At 42.2% G+C, this 16,171-nt stretch overlaps 1 protein-coding gene across 1 annotated transcript; it reads left to right on the top strand.

The window, feature by feature from the left end:
* Positions 1-212: 212 nt before the first annotated feature.
* Top3beta (DNA topoisomerase 3-beta) lies at positions 213-15,314 on the top strand. Its single transcript, XM_073089316.1, has 15 exons — positions 213-391; positions 725-1,014; positions 1,608-1,827; positions 2,380-2,626; positions 2,928-3,045; positions 4,207-4,289; positions 5,091-5,227; positions 5,871-6,058; positions 6,242-6,358; positions 7,159-7,314; positions 7,885-8,139; positions 8,603-8,790; positions 9,469-9,618; positions 13,339-13,519; positions 14,564-15,314. Exons 1-15 carry the CDS (start codon positions 301-303, stop codon positions 14,693-14,695), a joined length of 2,553 nt encoding a protein of 850 aa, XP_072945417.1. The 5' UTR covers positions 213-300; the 3' UTR covers positions 14,696-15,314.
* The last annotated feature ends 857 nt before the right edge of the window (positions 15,315-16,171 follow it).

The raw sequence follows: 16,171 nt of genomic DNA, 5'->3' as shown, positions 1-16,171 counted from the left end.
GTTTTGCAAATAAATATTTTAATGAAAACTCAAGGGTATCCAGATAAACTTAATTTAATTATTGTTTTTGTTAAAACGTAGTACTAAATTTTCTGGACAAAAAATTTAGAATCCAGAGCTAATATTTAGACATTAGTGACATATGTCAAAATATGTGCACAGATATAATAATAATATTGATATTTGACATTTTTATTCAACAAATTGTCAAAATTGCTATTTATTTTGCAGTTTGCACCGCAGCTCGTGTTTCAAAAATAAAAGTTTCATGAATTATACCGAAAATAAACAAATAACAACATGAAGACAGCGTTGATGGTGGCTGAAAAGCCATCTCTAGCTTTAAATCTCGCCAATATTCTGAGCAATAACAAATTTGTTGGCAGTAAAGGTAAATGTAGTAAATGAATTTTAAACACAAAATGTATGTAAATACTAGCTAAACCCGGTCAGGCCTTGCTATGGCTCTAAGTGATATTTCCTTTAGCAGCAAAAATATATTAAAAACACTTGTAAAAATGTAATGCTATGTAAAATTCGCAAGTCTATTTGTTACTTGCATTTTGAGTTTTTTGACCATTAATGTACTCCTCCGTCCACTGAAATCCATTGTAAATATCTGAAGCTGAAACTGTATATGCAACTAATATAACACCTGCAAATTGATAAAAAAAAATAATCTAAAAATATAACAATGTTATAAAAAGATATTATGTTTGTAAAGGTTCTACTGCAGCATGTTCGGTGCACGAATGGAACGGAACATTCAAAGGAGAGTCAGTTCGGTTCAAAATGACGTCAGTGTGTGGTCACGTCATGAATCTGGATTTCACTGGTAAATACAACAATTGGGATAAAGTGGATCCCGTGGAGCTATTCAGCTGCCCGACGGAGAAGAAGGAAGCCATGCCACGGCTCCGCATACCCGCCCATTTGGCTCAGGAGTCCCGTGGTGCTGATTATCTGATTTTGTGGCTGGATTGTGATAAAGAAGGAGAAAATATTTGTTTTGAAGTGAGTAACAACTTAGTATTATAAATAATTGAAGGTGGTAAAATCCTTTGCGGTTCGACTCTGGTGACACCACCGCCACACCTATTTCTGCCTAATAACAGCAGTGTTATGCGCTGCTGTGTTCTGTTTTGAAGGGTGTGGTAAGGGAGACATACTTTTCTGAGGCGTTCCAGCTTAGTCCTCAGGGGTAGAGACGCATCTGTGGCCGACCTCAGGTAGGAATATCTATCCTACCTGAGGTTGATTACAGATGTCTATGGGCGGCAGGAGCCACTTACCATCAGGTGGACTGCATGCTCTTCTGCTACTCCAATATTATAAAAAAAAAACAAAATTACTGAATGTTAATATGTAACACAGGTGGTGTGTGCTAACTTAATGAGTAAAGCTGGTTAATTTTAGAATTTGCATAAGAATAAGGAGTTGCAACTTAGTCCTCAGGAGTACTAATATAGTTCTCAGAAAGAAATCTAATCTTATGTATCAATGAGTGGAAGTAGCCACTTACCATTAGGAGGACTGCATACTCATTTGTTACTTCTGTATTATAAAAAAACTCTTTTAATTAATATATGTATTTGATTTAATTTCAGGTAATGAGTTGCGTCCAGCCATACATGAAGGGTGACGTGATGTCTCCTCTTGTGACCCATAGAGCCCACTTCTCAGCTATTACTGAGAAGGACATTAAGGCAGCTATGGCCAACCTGGGCAGGCCCAATGAGAATCAGTCACGGAGTGTGGATGCACGTCAGGAGCTAGATCTGAGGATCGGGTGTGCTTTTACACGCTTTCAAACCAAGTATTTTCAAGGTAATAACTATTTTAAGCTTTTTAGCTATGCTGTTTTTTTGTTTCTATTGTAAATTCATTCTAGGGCCCAGAATCACTATGGAGTTTCAAAATGTTTCACATTTTTTGAAGCTCCTCTATGCTCAATGTGCCTCTTTAATTATTGATTGACAAAAAAAATGCACAATTATTGCATAATTTTTATTCATATACTATTTTAATTAATTTTTTTGGGAAAAAAATTCTAAACAAAGCCTAAATTGGAAGTGACCAATGATTCCTATAAATTTGAAAATGACTAATTCACTCAATTTAACTTCCAATCAAATAATAATTCAACGATTCAATCATTACTGGTCAATTAGCAGTCAATCTATACAATTTTTGCTTACCAGAGATGAAATTTGATGTTTATTTGAGACTTCTTTTTTTGACCTTTATTTGAATAGGCATTGTGTAATTTTGTAATTTTGATCTCTGGTAGGCAAAACATTGGATAGACTACTCACACTTACATCACTTTATGGTATTGGTAATAAGTGTTGATTTAACAAAATCCTTTATAATTTCTAGGTAGATACGGTGACCTTGATGCCTCTCTCATATCGTACGGGCCATGTCAAACACCCACACTGGGCTTCTGTGTCCAACGCCACGACGAGATCCAGACGTTCAAGCCGGAGACATACTGGGTACTGCGGGTAACTGCCAGCACTTCAGAAGGGAGGGAACTACCTCTGGAGTGGAAGCGGGTTAGATGCTTCGAAAAGGACATTGCCAATACATTCCTTACTCATATTAAGGAAATTAAGGAGACTGTGTAAGTTGCTTATGGTGGTGGTAACACATAAAAGCTTTAATTTTTAAATTTACTTATTGCCTATTGGTTATATATTGGTACTTTTGCTGCATTTTTAAGAAGGTAGGGTTTTTATGGTTCACATGTAATAACACTAATTATATATAAATATTTTGTCATATTACTTAAGTAAACTATTGAATTTTTGTTTAAAGGGTGATGAAGTATCACATGAGGATGATGACGATTATCAAAGATAATTTTTTTTTTTAAATCTTCGAAATAGTCACTAAACTGTTACTTGTAATATATTTTGTTAAAGGGTAACCAACATCCAAGCCAAGGAGAAAGTGAAGTCGCGACCAGTGGCGCTGAACACTGTGGAGCTGATGCGAGTGGCCAGCGCTGGGTTGGGCATGTCGCCGCATCAAGCCATGCAGGTATTCAAACATTTTAGACATCAAATCTTGTGACTTATATAAATATATTCAGCATGTCAGCTAAAACTGGTCTGGGCTTGTTGATTCACCTCAACGTTTCCATATAGATCGATAAATAGATAGTACTCACGTCATGGGTGTAACTATAGCTTTTTAAAGGAAGGCTTTTCCTGAATCTCCGCTCATACGTCTTGCTAAGTATTGACTCTTTAAAATATTTGGAAATTCAGATTGGTGGTATTGGTGTCTTGTGGTTTAAATGAATTGTCATAAATTCAATTTGTATGGGTAGGATTAAAACTACTTCACAACAATATGCTATTAATATATAGAAAATGATAAAATATGTAAAGAAAAAGTTTATTTTAATTTATCCTTTTTTCTCTATGAACTATTTTACTATTGTCTATTTATTTGTGACGTTTAATTCAATGTCACATAAATTTAAATAGGAAAATGTTTTAGTGGAATAAAAAACGTTAAATGTCGTTTCTCTATTTACAGATTTGTTTATTCATTTATATCATTTTAATTTTATTATTGTACATAGAATATAGATTAACAGAATAAAATCTCTATTCAAAGAACAACAACATTCGTTTTCTTCCACAAGAAAGATCACTATTATAAATATATACCATTTTAAACCATGCAGTATGTACCATCCTACCTCCCGCAAAGGATGCGTGCAGATGCAAAAAATAATAAAATATGTAAAGAAAAAGTTTATTTTAATTTATCCTTTTTTCTCTATGAACTATTTTACTATTGTCTATTTATTTGTGACGTTTAATTCAATGTCACATAAATTTAAATAGAAAAATGTTTTAGTGGAATAAAAAACGTTAAATGTCGTTTCTCTATTTACAGATTTGTTTATTCATTTATATCATTTTAATTTTATTATTGTACATAGAATATAGATTAACAGAATAAAATCTCTATTCAAAGAACAACAACATTCGTTTTTTTCCACAAGAAAGATCACTATTATAAATATATACCATTTTAAACCATGCAGTATGTACCATCCTACCCCCCACAAAGGATGCGTGCAGATGCAAAAAATAATAAATATGCACCACCATACGTACCACCCACATAGGTGTATATTTTTAATATGTTTGGCTGAAAATAAAGTGTTTATTAATTTGTCAACAGATAGCTGAGCGCCTGTATACGCAAGGTTACATTTCCTACCCTCGAACGGAGACTACCAACTACCCTGAGAGCTTTGACCTCATGTAAATATTTTTACCTCCTTATACATGACATGATTATTGATCAAGTCTTCATGTTAAACTAACAATTATTAAAAAAAATAAAACTAAGACTGCTTAAAAATATAACCAATGGTTACTCTCGCCATTTTGACGAATTCAACGTCTATATAGTAAAATCCGTTAAACATGCAGTCCACCTGATGGTAAGTGGCTACTGCCGCCCATGGACATCTGTAATCAACCCCAGATAGGATTAGATATTCCTACCAGAGGTCGGCCACAGATGCGCCGCTACCCCTGAGGACTAAGCTATAACGCCTCGGAAAAGTCTGTCTCCTTTACCACACCCTTTAAAACGGAACACAGCAGCGCCTAACACTGCTGTTATTAGGTAGAAATAGGTGTGGCGGTGGTGCCGCTGGAGTTGAACCACAAAGGGTTCTACCGAAGCGTGCCAAAGAATGAGACATACGTACATACAAACACTTGAAAAACATTACTCTCTGCAGTATAGTAAGAATCTTATTTAAATAGATATTTCGAGTTTCATTGTTGTGTTCCTTACTGTATTCCGTGCCGCATTGGTCAGATCAGAACATAACGGAGTATTATTCTATTATAGTCCGCGTGAAACTGCTAGTCCGCTCTGAATATAGAAATGAATCGCGTCGCCATAGCAAATTGTATGACTACACCCGCTCGCAACAACTTCAGAGCTGACCAGAGGTTTGGCGCGAACTATAACTTAAATATATTTTTGTCGCTTTAAATAATTTTAGGTAGAAAAGTGATGTAAAAATTGTGTTATTTTAAATTTTTCAGGAGCACTCTCCGCCAACAACAACACTCGAATAAGTGGGGAGCTGAGGTTCGTGCATTGATATCCCACGGGATCAACAAGCCTAAGAAAGGCCATGATGCTGGTGACCATCCCCCCATCACCCCCATGAGGTCTGCAAGTAAGTGTATGATGATGGGACATTTTGACAAATTTGATAAAAATAATGTTTTATTAGTAGTAAATGTTAATAATAATAAAGGTTTCTCTCGGTGGTGATAGACAATAGGTGATCACAACAGTAATAGTTTTAGTACCGACGTTTTTGAATGCCCTGAAGACCCACAGTCAGAAATGTCGGTACTAACGATTCGATATTCGTTGTGAAAGGGTAGTGGTAGAAAATCACTTCTGTGACACTAGGCATATCACGATGATTTCGATGACGTCATATATAATGTGTTACTCACATATTGACATAATATTTTCATCTGTCCTCTACCCATTTGCGATTTCCTAACACTTTAGTACCGTCATTTTTTAATGTTTTTCACCCAAAAAGATTTTAAAGATTATTCAAACAACTATTTCACCCAAAATACATTAATTTGTAAATCAAAGTCAATAGCTATTTGGCAAAGGGATGTCTCCCGCCGGGATGGGTGATCATGCCCGGAGAGCAGCCGTATTCCGCTAGTCATATGTCGGAGCTTGTATATGTACAAAATGTTCAGAAAACTTCTATAGCGTGATTCAGAATACTCGTGGCGCCATCTCTTGACGAGTTGCGGGAAGTCGCCACAACTAAAACTATGTGTCCACAGCCGAATCAGAACTAGAAGGCGACATGTGGCGCATATACGACTACGTGACGCGACACTTCATAGCGACCCTGTCGCGCGACTGTCGCTACCTGTGCACCAAGCTGACCTTCCAGATCGGCTCCGAGACCTTCTACTACACGGGGAACACGCTGGTCGACGCTGGCTACACGGAGATCATGCATTGGCAGGTACTGTCACAACTACAGCGACATGTCACATATATGACTTAGACTGTGTGTTGAAGAAGGTAGAAACCGTTTGCATGCTCCAATAAACGTTTGAAACTATGAAACCGATGTCTCGAGTACCTTGTAAACAAAAACGTTGTTAATGTTAATAAATAAAACAAAAGCAATATTTACTGTTTCCAGGCATTCGGCAAGGACGAGTTCGTCCCGGTGCTATGTGTGGACGATGTGTTGCGTGCGCACGACCACCGCCTCGTCGAGTGTCAGACCTCGCCGCCGGACTATCTCACTGAATCTGAGGTAATACAACATTTATGTATTTACAACAATATTTATGTATTTTGACACCTGCCGCAAATTCTCTCTATTCACCAAGGGTTGACTGGTAGAGAATGCCATCAGGCATTAAGTTTGCCCTGTTGTACCTTAACCGTGTGTTTGTGTTACAATAAATAAATAAAATAAATAATACGCATGCGATTGTAGTAGACTCCGCGCCAAAATTCTAGTCCACTCTGAAGCTGTTGCGTGCAGGCGCAGTCTCAGAGTCAATGCGGTCAAACACAAATACAAGCATATACTCCGTAGCAACATTAAGGGCACACTAACTGCGCTATGTGTCCGTGGGCGAGAGCGGACAGCGAAGGCTGCCGGAGAGACACGCGCTGTCTTCGTCCCGCTAATACCTACAATACTTTGCTGTTGCGACGCGACTCGTTTCTATATATAGAGCGATGGCGGACAAGAAGTTTGGCGCGGACACTACATACTTACGTAGAGTTCGCTGTAGAGGCCAAGTTGAGAGTGACCCAAACACAGAAAAAAAAACACATCTTAGTAGCAAGATTTTATAATTTAAGGTGTATATTTTAAGGTGTTTATTACCATTGTTTATTTACCACAACACCACCACTTTTACCACCTTTAAACCAGAATATAATACAAAATGTTGAAAAACTTCGATAGCGTGATTCAGAATACTCGTGGCGCCATCTCTTGGCGATTAGTGGGAAGACGCCACAAGTTTTATCACATTTTAACTTTTATTTCTTTATATATCTCATATTTTATTTTCAAAGTTGTTATGTTTGTCATTCCAGGTGATTACCCTTATGGAGAAGCACGGCATTGGTACTGACGCTTCGATTCCGGTGCACATCAACAACATCTGCCAGAGGAACTACGTCGCCGTGGGTAGTGGTCGACGCCTTGTTCCCACTAGTCTTGGTGTTGTGCTCGTGCATGGTTATCAGAAGGTAAGCTTATCTAATATAATTATCCTCATAATCATGCTTTTCATATTCACCATCATGATCATCGTCGACATCATCATGACCAACATAGTAGTCATCATCATGATCATCATCGTGGTCATTATTATGATCATCGTCGTGATTCTCATCATCCTGATTTTTATCGTCTTCATCATCATTTACATCGTCATTTTCACCATGATCATCATCGTGGTCATTGTCATGATAATCGTTGTCATCATCATTATCATTGTCGTCATCTTCATGCTCATGGTCGTAATCATTGTTGTCTTTATTCTTATCGTCTTCATCATCATGTATATCGTCATTTTCACCATAATCATCATTGTCATCATCATGGTCATTGACTACATCATTATGATCATCGTCGTTATGATCATGATCAAAATCCGAAGAACATTTTGAAGTGAAACTTCGTTAGGCGCGACATGAGGGAGAAATGTATGGGTGTAACGAATTTTGGTACGGAATCGGTTACGCTGCAGCGTTAACGTTACGATAATAACTTCGAATTATTGATTTTATTATAGATTTTTATGTATTTTCTTCCAGATCGATCCAGAACTAGTCTTACCAACTATGCGATCAGCTGTAGAGGAACAGCTCAACTTGATCGCGGTAGGCAAGGCCGACTTCCACGCAGTACTCGCTCATACAACGGAGATATTCCGTAGGAAGTTCCAGTACTTTGTGCGGTCCATAGACGCTATGGATCAGCTGTTCGAAGTCAGCTTCTCGTCGCTGAAGGCGAGCGGTAAGGCGCTGTCTCGCTGTGGGAAGTGTAGGCGGTATATGAAGTATATACAGGTTAGTGTTATGTATGGAATAAGGTAGATTTGGTTTGAGGAACCATTTTGTGAGGTTTCAGGCAATTGGAACCAAAAATTTTGATTATATTGGCTAATTTTAATTAATGTCTTAAAAATACTATCACGTCGCTAGAATTTCCCGCGTCGTAGCAGTTGTGGACATTCAAATGTCTAGAATTGAAAAATTGGCTCATAGAGAAAAATACATAAGCTTTGTCCGTAGATTATTTGCTAAGTATTTCCGAATTCTGAACTTTACCAAAAAACGATTATTGTCACAATTTGACTATAGCGAAGGGCTATTAGTAACGAAAATCCCTTGTAAGAATGTTCGCCCAGTTATCGAAATTTTACTACAATCATACCTACATTTTTCAACACTTTCTTTAAATAATCACCATTAGCTACACAACCCAAAAAAAAAGAACAATATTAATACCGAAAATGTTCACAAATTTCAGGCGAAACCCGCACGTCTCCACTGCTCGCACTGCGACGACACGTACTCGTTGCCACAGAACGGTACCGTGCGTATATACCGCGAGCTCAAGTGCCCACTGGACGACTTCGAGCTGCTCTCCTGGTCCTCCGGGCCTAAGGGCAAGAGCTACCCGCTCTGTCCGCACTGCTATAACCATCCGCCGTTCAGGTATAAACATATTTCTACTCGGTTTTAAATTTGAGACTCACTTTTAATAGATAAAGAGATTTTCTTTATTAATCTGTTATAATTTGTGATACCTTGTTTGAATAGTTTTATTATTTCTTTCAAGTTAGAATTCGTGTTTTGATGTGAAGCAGGTTTTAGCAGACGCCCTTAGAACTCCATATACATCTTAAATGAACCTTTAGTTTGTATGTATGTTGGTTAATATTCTTGCTTAGTGATGATGCATATGATGCGTTGCGGTAGCTGTGCGTTTTATCGTTATGTATTACATGTTACATACACATAATCATATTCGGGTATCGTGCCTGACATTCACCGGTCTGGCAGCCCGCGAGACCAGTTAGCGAGGATTGAATAGTTCGCGCCAAACTTCTAGTGCGCTATGTAGTTGCGCGCAGGTGTAGTCAGAGAGCCAATGAGGTCTAACACAACTACAAGCATATACTCCGATGCAACAGTAAGAGCACAGTAATTATGCTCTATCCCCGCGGGCGAGAGCTGGCAGCGGAGGGTGTTGTCCCGCACTGTCTTCGTCCCGCTAATATCTACTACATTTTGCTGTTTCGACGCAACTCGCTTCTATATTCAGAGCGGACTAGAAGTTTGGCGGAGGCTCTACTTGTATCCCCTCTACTAAACAATCCTTTAATTCACCAGGGACATGAAGAAAGGCTTCGGTTGCAACTCGTGCACCCACCCGACGTGTGCGTACGGAGTGAACTCGACGGGCGTGTCCGGCTGCGTGGACTGCGACGGCGTGCTCGTGCTGGACCCGGCCGCGCCCAAGTGGAAGCTCGCCTGCAACCGGTCAGTACTCCGCGCGGTGTGTTGCACTCGACGACCGCACCGACCGCGCCGTGTCGCGCGACAGGAGGGGTTCGGGCGCAACTCGTGCCGCACCCGACGTGTGCGTACGGAGTGAACTCGACGGGCGTGTCCGGCTGCGTGGACTGCGACGGCGTGCTCGTGCTGGACCCGGCCGCGCCCAAGTGGAAGCTCGCCTGCAACCGGTCAGTACTCCGCGCGGTGTGTTGCACTCGACGACCGCACCGACCGCGCCGTGTCGCGCGACAGGAGGGGTTCGGGCGCAACTCGTGCCGCACCCGACGTGTGCGTACGGAGTGAACTCGACGGGCGTGTCCGGCTGCGTGGACTGCGACGGCGTGCTCGTGCTGGACCCGGCCGCGCCCAAGTGGAAGCTCGCCTGCAACCGGTCAGTACTCCGCGCGGTGTGTTGCACTCGACGACCGCACCGACCGCGCCGTGTCGCGCGACAGGAGGGGTTCGGGCGCAACTCGTGCCGCACCCGACGTGTGCGTACGGAGTGAACTCGACGGGCGTGTCCGGCTGCGTGGACTGCGACGGCGTGCTCGTGCTGGACCCGGCCGCGCCCAAGTGGAAGCTCGCCTGCAACCGGTCAGTACTCCGCGCGGTGTGTTGCACTCGACGACCGCACCGACCGCGCCGTGTCGCGCGACAGGAGGGGTTCGGGCGCAACTCGTGCCGCACCCGACGTGTGCGTACGGAGTGAACTCGACGGGCGTGTCCGGCTGCGTGGACTGCGACGGCGTGCTCGTGCTGGACCCGGCCGCGCCCAAGTGGAAGCTCGCCTGCAACCGGTCAGTACTCCGCGCGGTGTGTTGCACTCGACGACCGCACCGACCGCGCCGTGTCGCGCGACAGGAGGGGTTCGGGCGCAACTCGTGCCGCACCCGACGTGTGCGTACGGAGTGAACTCGACGGGCGTGTCCGGCTGCGTGGACTGCGACGGCGTGCTCGTGCTGGACCCGGCCGCGCCCAAGTGGAAGCTCGCCTGCAACCGGTCAGTACTCCGCGCGGTGTGTTGCACTCGACGACCGCACCGACCGCGCCGTGTCGCGCGACAGGAGGGGTTCGGGCGCAACTCGTGCACGCTACAACTACCTGACGTGTGCGTACGGAGTGAACTCTACCAATTACTATCAAAACTTTACATAGTATATGGCATCAACCCATCTGCTGGGCTAGGGTTTCTTAGTACCGCGTTTCCCAACCTGGGGTCCGCGGACCCCTGGGGGTCCGCGAGTATATGTTTGGGGGTCCGCGGTGTCATCTCCGGACCATACATAAATTGCTCATTAAATGCAAAAGGGCCGCAAAACGAAAAATCAGCAAACCAGTTTTATTAGAAAAATGTGATCTAAGCACACGGTATTTTAAAAAATTAAAAAAGATGCATCCAATGATATAACTCATGATTAATAAAAAAAAAAAAACAAAAACAAAATACATAAATCGGTCTTTCAAATTATGTTTTGGCTGAGATTGTTTTGTTTTTTTTTGCTCTTCATTTTATTAAGGGGGTCCGTGAATAGTGCTTGATTTCCCAAGGGTCCGTGGACTGAAAAAGGTTGGGAATCGCTTTCTTAGTAGATTATGAGGGAATAGTGCGAATTGGTTGACAAGAAGCCTTAATAAAACCTTTCTTTACAAATTGGAAGGTCCTGCGTACGTATATCTGTCCTTAGTTTTCTTTTTTTGACGTTTATTGATACCTTCAAAAGTGGTTTAAAAGTGACATGGGTTATGTGGGATTCTTACCCAGCCAAAAGCAAATTAACTAATACAGGTCCTCAGCGCTCCGCAGAGGACTCCGGGAAAGGAACGCGACCATCCTTCGAACACGGTACGGTACGGTTTGCACACCACTGCATTAGGTGTTTGTGACGGTATGCTGCCACTTATATCGTCATTCCCGGGTTACAACCCTGAAAACATTCCCTTTATAGTAGCCTCTTACGACATGCAGGAGATACCGACCCTCTTTTGGCTCTATTCTGGTCCCAAGACTACAGGGACAAACTATAGGGCCCTTAGGTGAGAGTCAATATCACCTTTGGCAGGCAGATATAATTAAAATCTTTATATCGGCACCTCTCTTGGGCCGTTCCAAAAAATGTAATTAATTACCTATCATCTAAATATGACATCTAACTTAACAAGTAGTAATTTTAAGCAAAAGTAATTTTAAAGCTTAATTTATCACATTCTTTAAATTAAAGCTTTAATCACAATTAGCCCTGTAAAGATGATTTAAGATCGGCCCCTTATAAGGTTCTTTGAACAACAAGTCGTTAGCGCGTTTCAGTTTTCGTAGCACGCCATCTGTGTTGTGAACTTGAAACTAATCTCATTCGTTTGTTCTCGCGCGTTACCGTGATACCGTAGGGGTTCAAAACGAAGTATGTTTGGCACTAGATAAAGCGCCATCTGTGATTTTGTTAAGGCACCGTCTGTGTTGTGGTTTGGGAAACACAGTGTAAAATTTATAAGTAACGGGAAATAAGCCGAGGACTTAATAAAACGGATTAATATAGCTTTCCTTCACCTGCGACTTCGAATTTAATTGACTATCGGTTTAGCTATATTTACTTTTTATTTGATCTAATTTTGGGGCAATTTAAAAGTAGTTATTTCCTTTTACTACATTCCGTTTTTGAATTTTTGAACGTGGGTACAAAATACATATCTGTGAGGACAAAAGACTATTGTCCCTGTAGTTCGGGACCAGAATAGGGCTACGGTATCCCGTGCCTGTCGTAAGTGGCGAGCGTCAAGCTCACCTGGGCGGAGCCCGACGGGGCAACGCGCTAATAGGACCCCGGTTGCGTTCCTTTGGAGATCCCGGAGTCTATTAAGCAGCGCCGAGGCCACCGGGGGGGTTTTAGTGCGGTAAGAGTCCCACATAACCCTGCGAAGCTCTCACGACATCGGGTACCTTTTGAAGGTTTCCCCTTCGTTAACAAAAAAAAAAAAGAAAAGACCATGCTCCTCATGCGCTCATGGATAATGTTTTGAGCGTATATATGAATATATGTACAATGTATAATGTATAATATGTCTCATTCTTTAACATGACCTACAGCCCAAACGGCTTGACGATTATAACATATGAGGTGTTGTTGGTTTTGACTAAAATGTATCCTAGACCATATTTATAGCATTCAAATTTGTTTTTATATAATAATTCTCCAGAATAAATATATTTTTTAAAAATAGACAATATACTATAACAATATTATTTAGAATTTAAAGCAATTTTATTACTTTAGCCATTAAATTACAATTACTGTTAAGATTACGAAAGCATAAACAAGTAAGCAAGATAAGAATGGCGGACCGAAAGCATGTGTCCCTCCGCCGCCGCTGAGCCGACGAGTACGCATCGATGCAAAACCGGTATTCAAAGACTCTGGCCCAATTTCATTAGCGGAAGAGATTTAACTTGAATCGGAGGTGTTGGTTCAATATTTCATTAGAGCTGTTTTTATTGTCAAGTTTTTTTTGGTTTTGGTATAATGAATACGTCACAAGTTCCCAGAATGCTGGCAATATTACCTCGTTTGATAGCGAGGCTAATTCGCTGCCCTGAATTTTATTTTATTGAAATTATAATTTATCTTTAACATAATATTGAAATTGGCTAAATTTTACAATAATAGATATTTTTTTTAAATAAATGATTAAATATTGTAATTCTTATTCCAGATGCGACGTGATAATAAACATATTCGAGGACGCGACCCGCGTGGCGGTGTGTGAACAAGCGTGTGCGGCGTGTGGCGCTCAGCTCGTCAGCGTGGAGTACCGCGCGGAGAGGACGCGCCTGCCCGCCGCGCTCACCGAGATGACCGCGTGTCTGTACTGCGAGCCGAGCTTCAGCGCGCTGGTGAGTGTGGTGCAGCGGACACAGTGCGGCGCGGCTCGTCAGCGTGGAGTACCGCGCGGAGAGGACGCGCCTGCCCGCCGCGCTCACCGAGATGACCGCGTGTCTGTACTGCGAGCCGAGCTTCAGCGCGCTGGTGAGTGTGGTGCAGCGGACACAGTGCGGCGCGGCTCGTCAGCGTGGAGTACCGCGCGGAGAGGACGCGCCTGCCCGCCGCGCTCACCGAGATGACCGCGTGTCTGTACTGCGAGCCGAGCTTCAGCGCGCTGGTGAGTGTGGTGCAGCGGACACAGTGCGGCGCGGCTCGTCAGCGTGGAGTACCGCGCGGAGAGGACGCGCCTGCCCGCCGCGCTCACCGAGATGACCGCGTGTCTGTACTGCGAGCCGAGCTTCAGCGCGCTGGTGAGTGTGGTGCAGCGGACACAGTGCGGCGCGGCTCGTCAGCGTGGAGTACCGCGCGGAGAGGACGCGCCTGCCCGCCGCGCTCACCGAGATGACCGCGTGTCTGTACTGCGAGCCGAGCTTCAGCGCGCTGGTGAGTGTGGTGCAGCGGACACAGTGCGGCGCGGCTCGTCAGCGTGGAGTACCGCGCGGAGAGGACGCGCCTGCCCGCCGCGCTCACCGAGATGACCGCGTGTGTGTACTGCGAGCCGAGCTTCAGCGCGCTGGTGAGTGTGGTGCAGCGGACACAGTGCGGCGCGGCTCGTCAGCGTGGAATACCGCGATACGAAATACTACAGACTCCACATTGCATCCAGTTTACACCGAAACACTGTTATTTTTAACAGAAAAAGATGTAGCCAGAGTCTCCCTGGAGTCGAGCTTCATCATTTATAAACCAAACCCTATCCAAATAGAATCAGTAGTTTTCGAGAAAATCACAGAAATACAAACTTACATTCATAGCGATCGAATATAAAACCTCTATTCAACTCTGTTAAAAATTGTAGTTTTTTTTTTCAAAATGCTAACGTTCCTCCTGTACGTAACGTACGTGCCAATACGCCCTTTTTAAACAAATTCTAAGTATGTATAATATGTTGTCAGGTGGAGAAACACCGCGCGGTGTCGGCCCGCGGCGGTGTGGCTCGCGCTCGCGGCGGTCGCTCGCGCCCCAACAAGCACCGCAACAAGCAACCTAAGGACAAGATGGCGCAACTCGCTGCTTACTTCGTATAGAAATAGCGTAATTATTATAATTTGTTTTTATGATCACACACGATAAGATTCGGAATTGGCATACACCTAGCTAGATGTATAAATGTATTTAATTATACTTCTTACGGTATCGCGAATAACTTGCCGAACGATGGATAATTTGGAAAAGCTGCACCCGTATAGATTAGATGAATATTCACTACCGAATATACTCGTGTATGTTATTTAAATACGCATGTTCACAATTGTTCGTTAATACTCCGCGAGTATCGAAATGTTATAATAGAATAGTTTGTTCCGCATCGGGCTTTTTTATTGATGTCACTGGATGTGATTATGAAAGTCGCATGTGTCACTTTCTATATGTGTGTCTATGTTATTTGTAAATTTGTGTTTGGGATCTAGGAGTTCGTGTATTTGATCCCTGTTTAGGCAGTCGTCTAGTTAAGTATATAGATGGAGAAACACCGCGCGGTGTCAGCTCGCGGTGGTGTGGCGCGCGCGCGCGGCGGTCGCTCGCGGCCCAACAAGCACCGCAACAAGCAACCCAAGGACAAGATGGCGCAACTTGCTGCTTATTTCGTCTAGGCTTACTGTAACTATGCATAACTTGTTTCTGATGATCACATGCGAAATTTCCTGAGTACCTAGAGTTTTTTTTTATTGGTATTCTTTGGTTGTGTCCTTGATACTCTATATGTGTGTCTAAGTTATTTATAAATTGGTTTTAAAATTGGAGTCTGGAAGTCTACATATTTGTTTTCATATGTATGGAATAAGCATGATTCTGGGATCGATTCCTGATTAGACATTCGTCTAGCTTAGTATGTTAGATGGAGAAACACCGTACAGTGTCGATCGCGGCCCAACAAGCACCGCAACAAGCAACCCAAGGGCAAGATGGCACAACTCGCTGCTTACTTCATCTAGAGTTATTTTACTATAACTATATCTTTATAACTTGTTTCTTATGATCACACACGATGATATTCGGAGTTGGCATACGCCTAGGCAGATGTATAAATTCTGACAGTGACAGTGGTTCTGGGTATACTGATACTGATAGAGATACTCTAGTTCTTGGTTAATACCTGATCAGACAAATGGTTTTGGTCTTAATTCTGGATGTATTTGTATATGTCCTAGTTATACAAAGATATCTAGATTAATTTAGATTTTTGATCTAGATCTAGTGTTTATATTTTGTGTGTATGGTAGTGAACACGCATTTTTAACATAAAACTTGTTAACATAATCTATATGTTGAATGTTTAAGATGCAAATTATCGATATTAAGTAAAAAAAAGTTAGATCAATAATATCTAAATATCATCTATAAATTAAATATCAGACTACCTATATTTATCTGCATAGCTAATGTCTATTCATATTATATATTAAGCATGTCTCCTCATTTACTAATAATTTATTATAATAAATTTGTTAGTCTATTTAAAAAGTAATTAAAGTAAATGTTATGAACTTTGTTATTGTTAA

Source organism: Epargyreus clarus, unplaced genomic scaffold (genome assembly GCF_041222505.1).
Source record: "Epargyreus clarus isolate Ecla_fem2 unplaced genomic scaffold, WU_Ecla_fem_2.2 ptg000029l, whole genome shotgun sequence".
NCBI lineage: Eukaryota > Metazoa > Arthropoda > Insecta > Lepidoptera > Hesperiidae > Epargyreus > Epargyreus clarus.
This window is presented reverse-complemented; position numbering and strand designations above follow the sequence as displayed.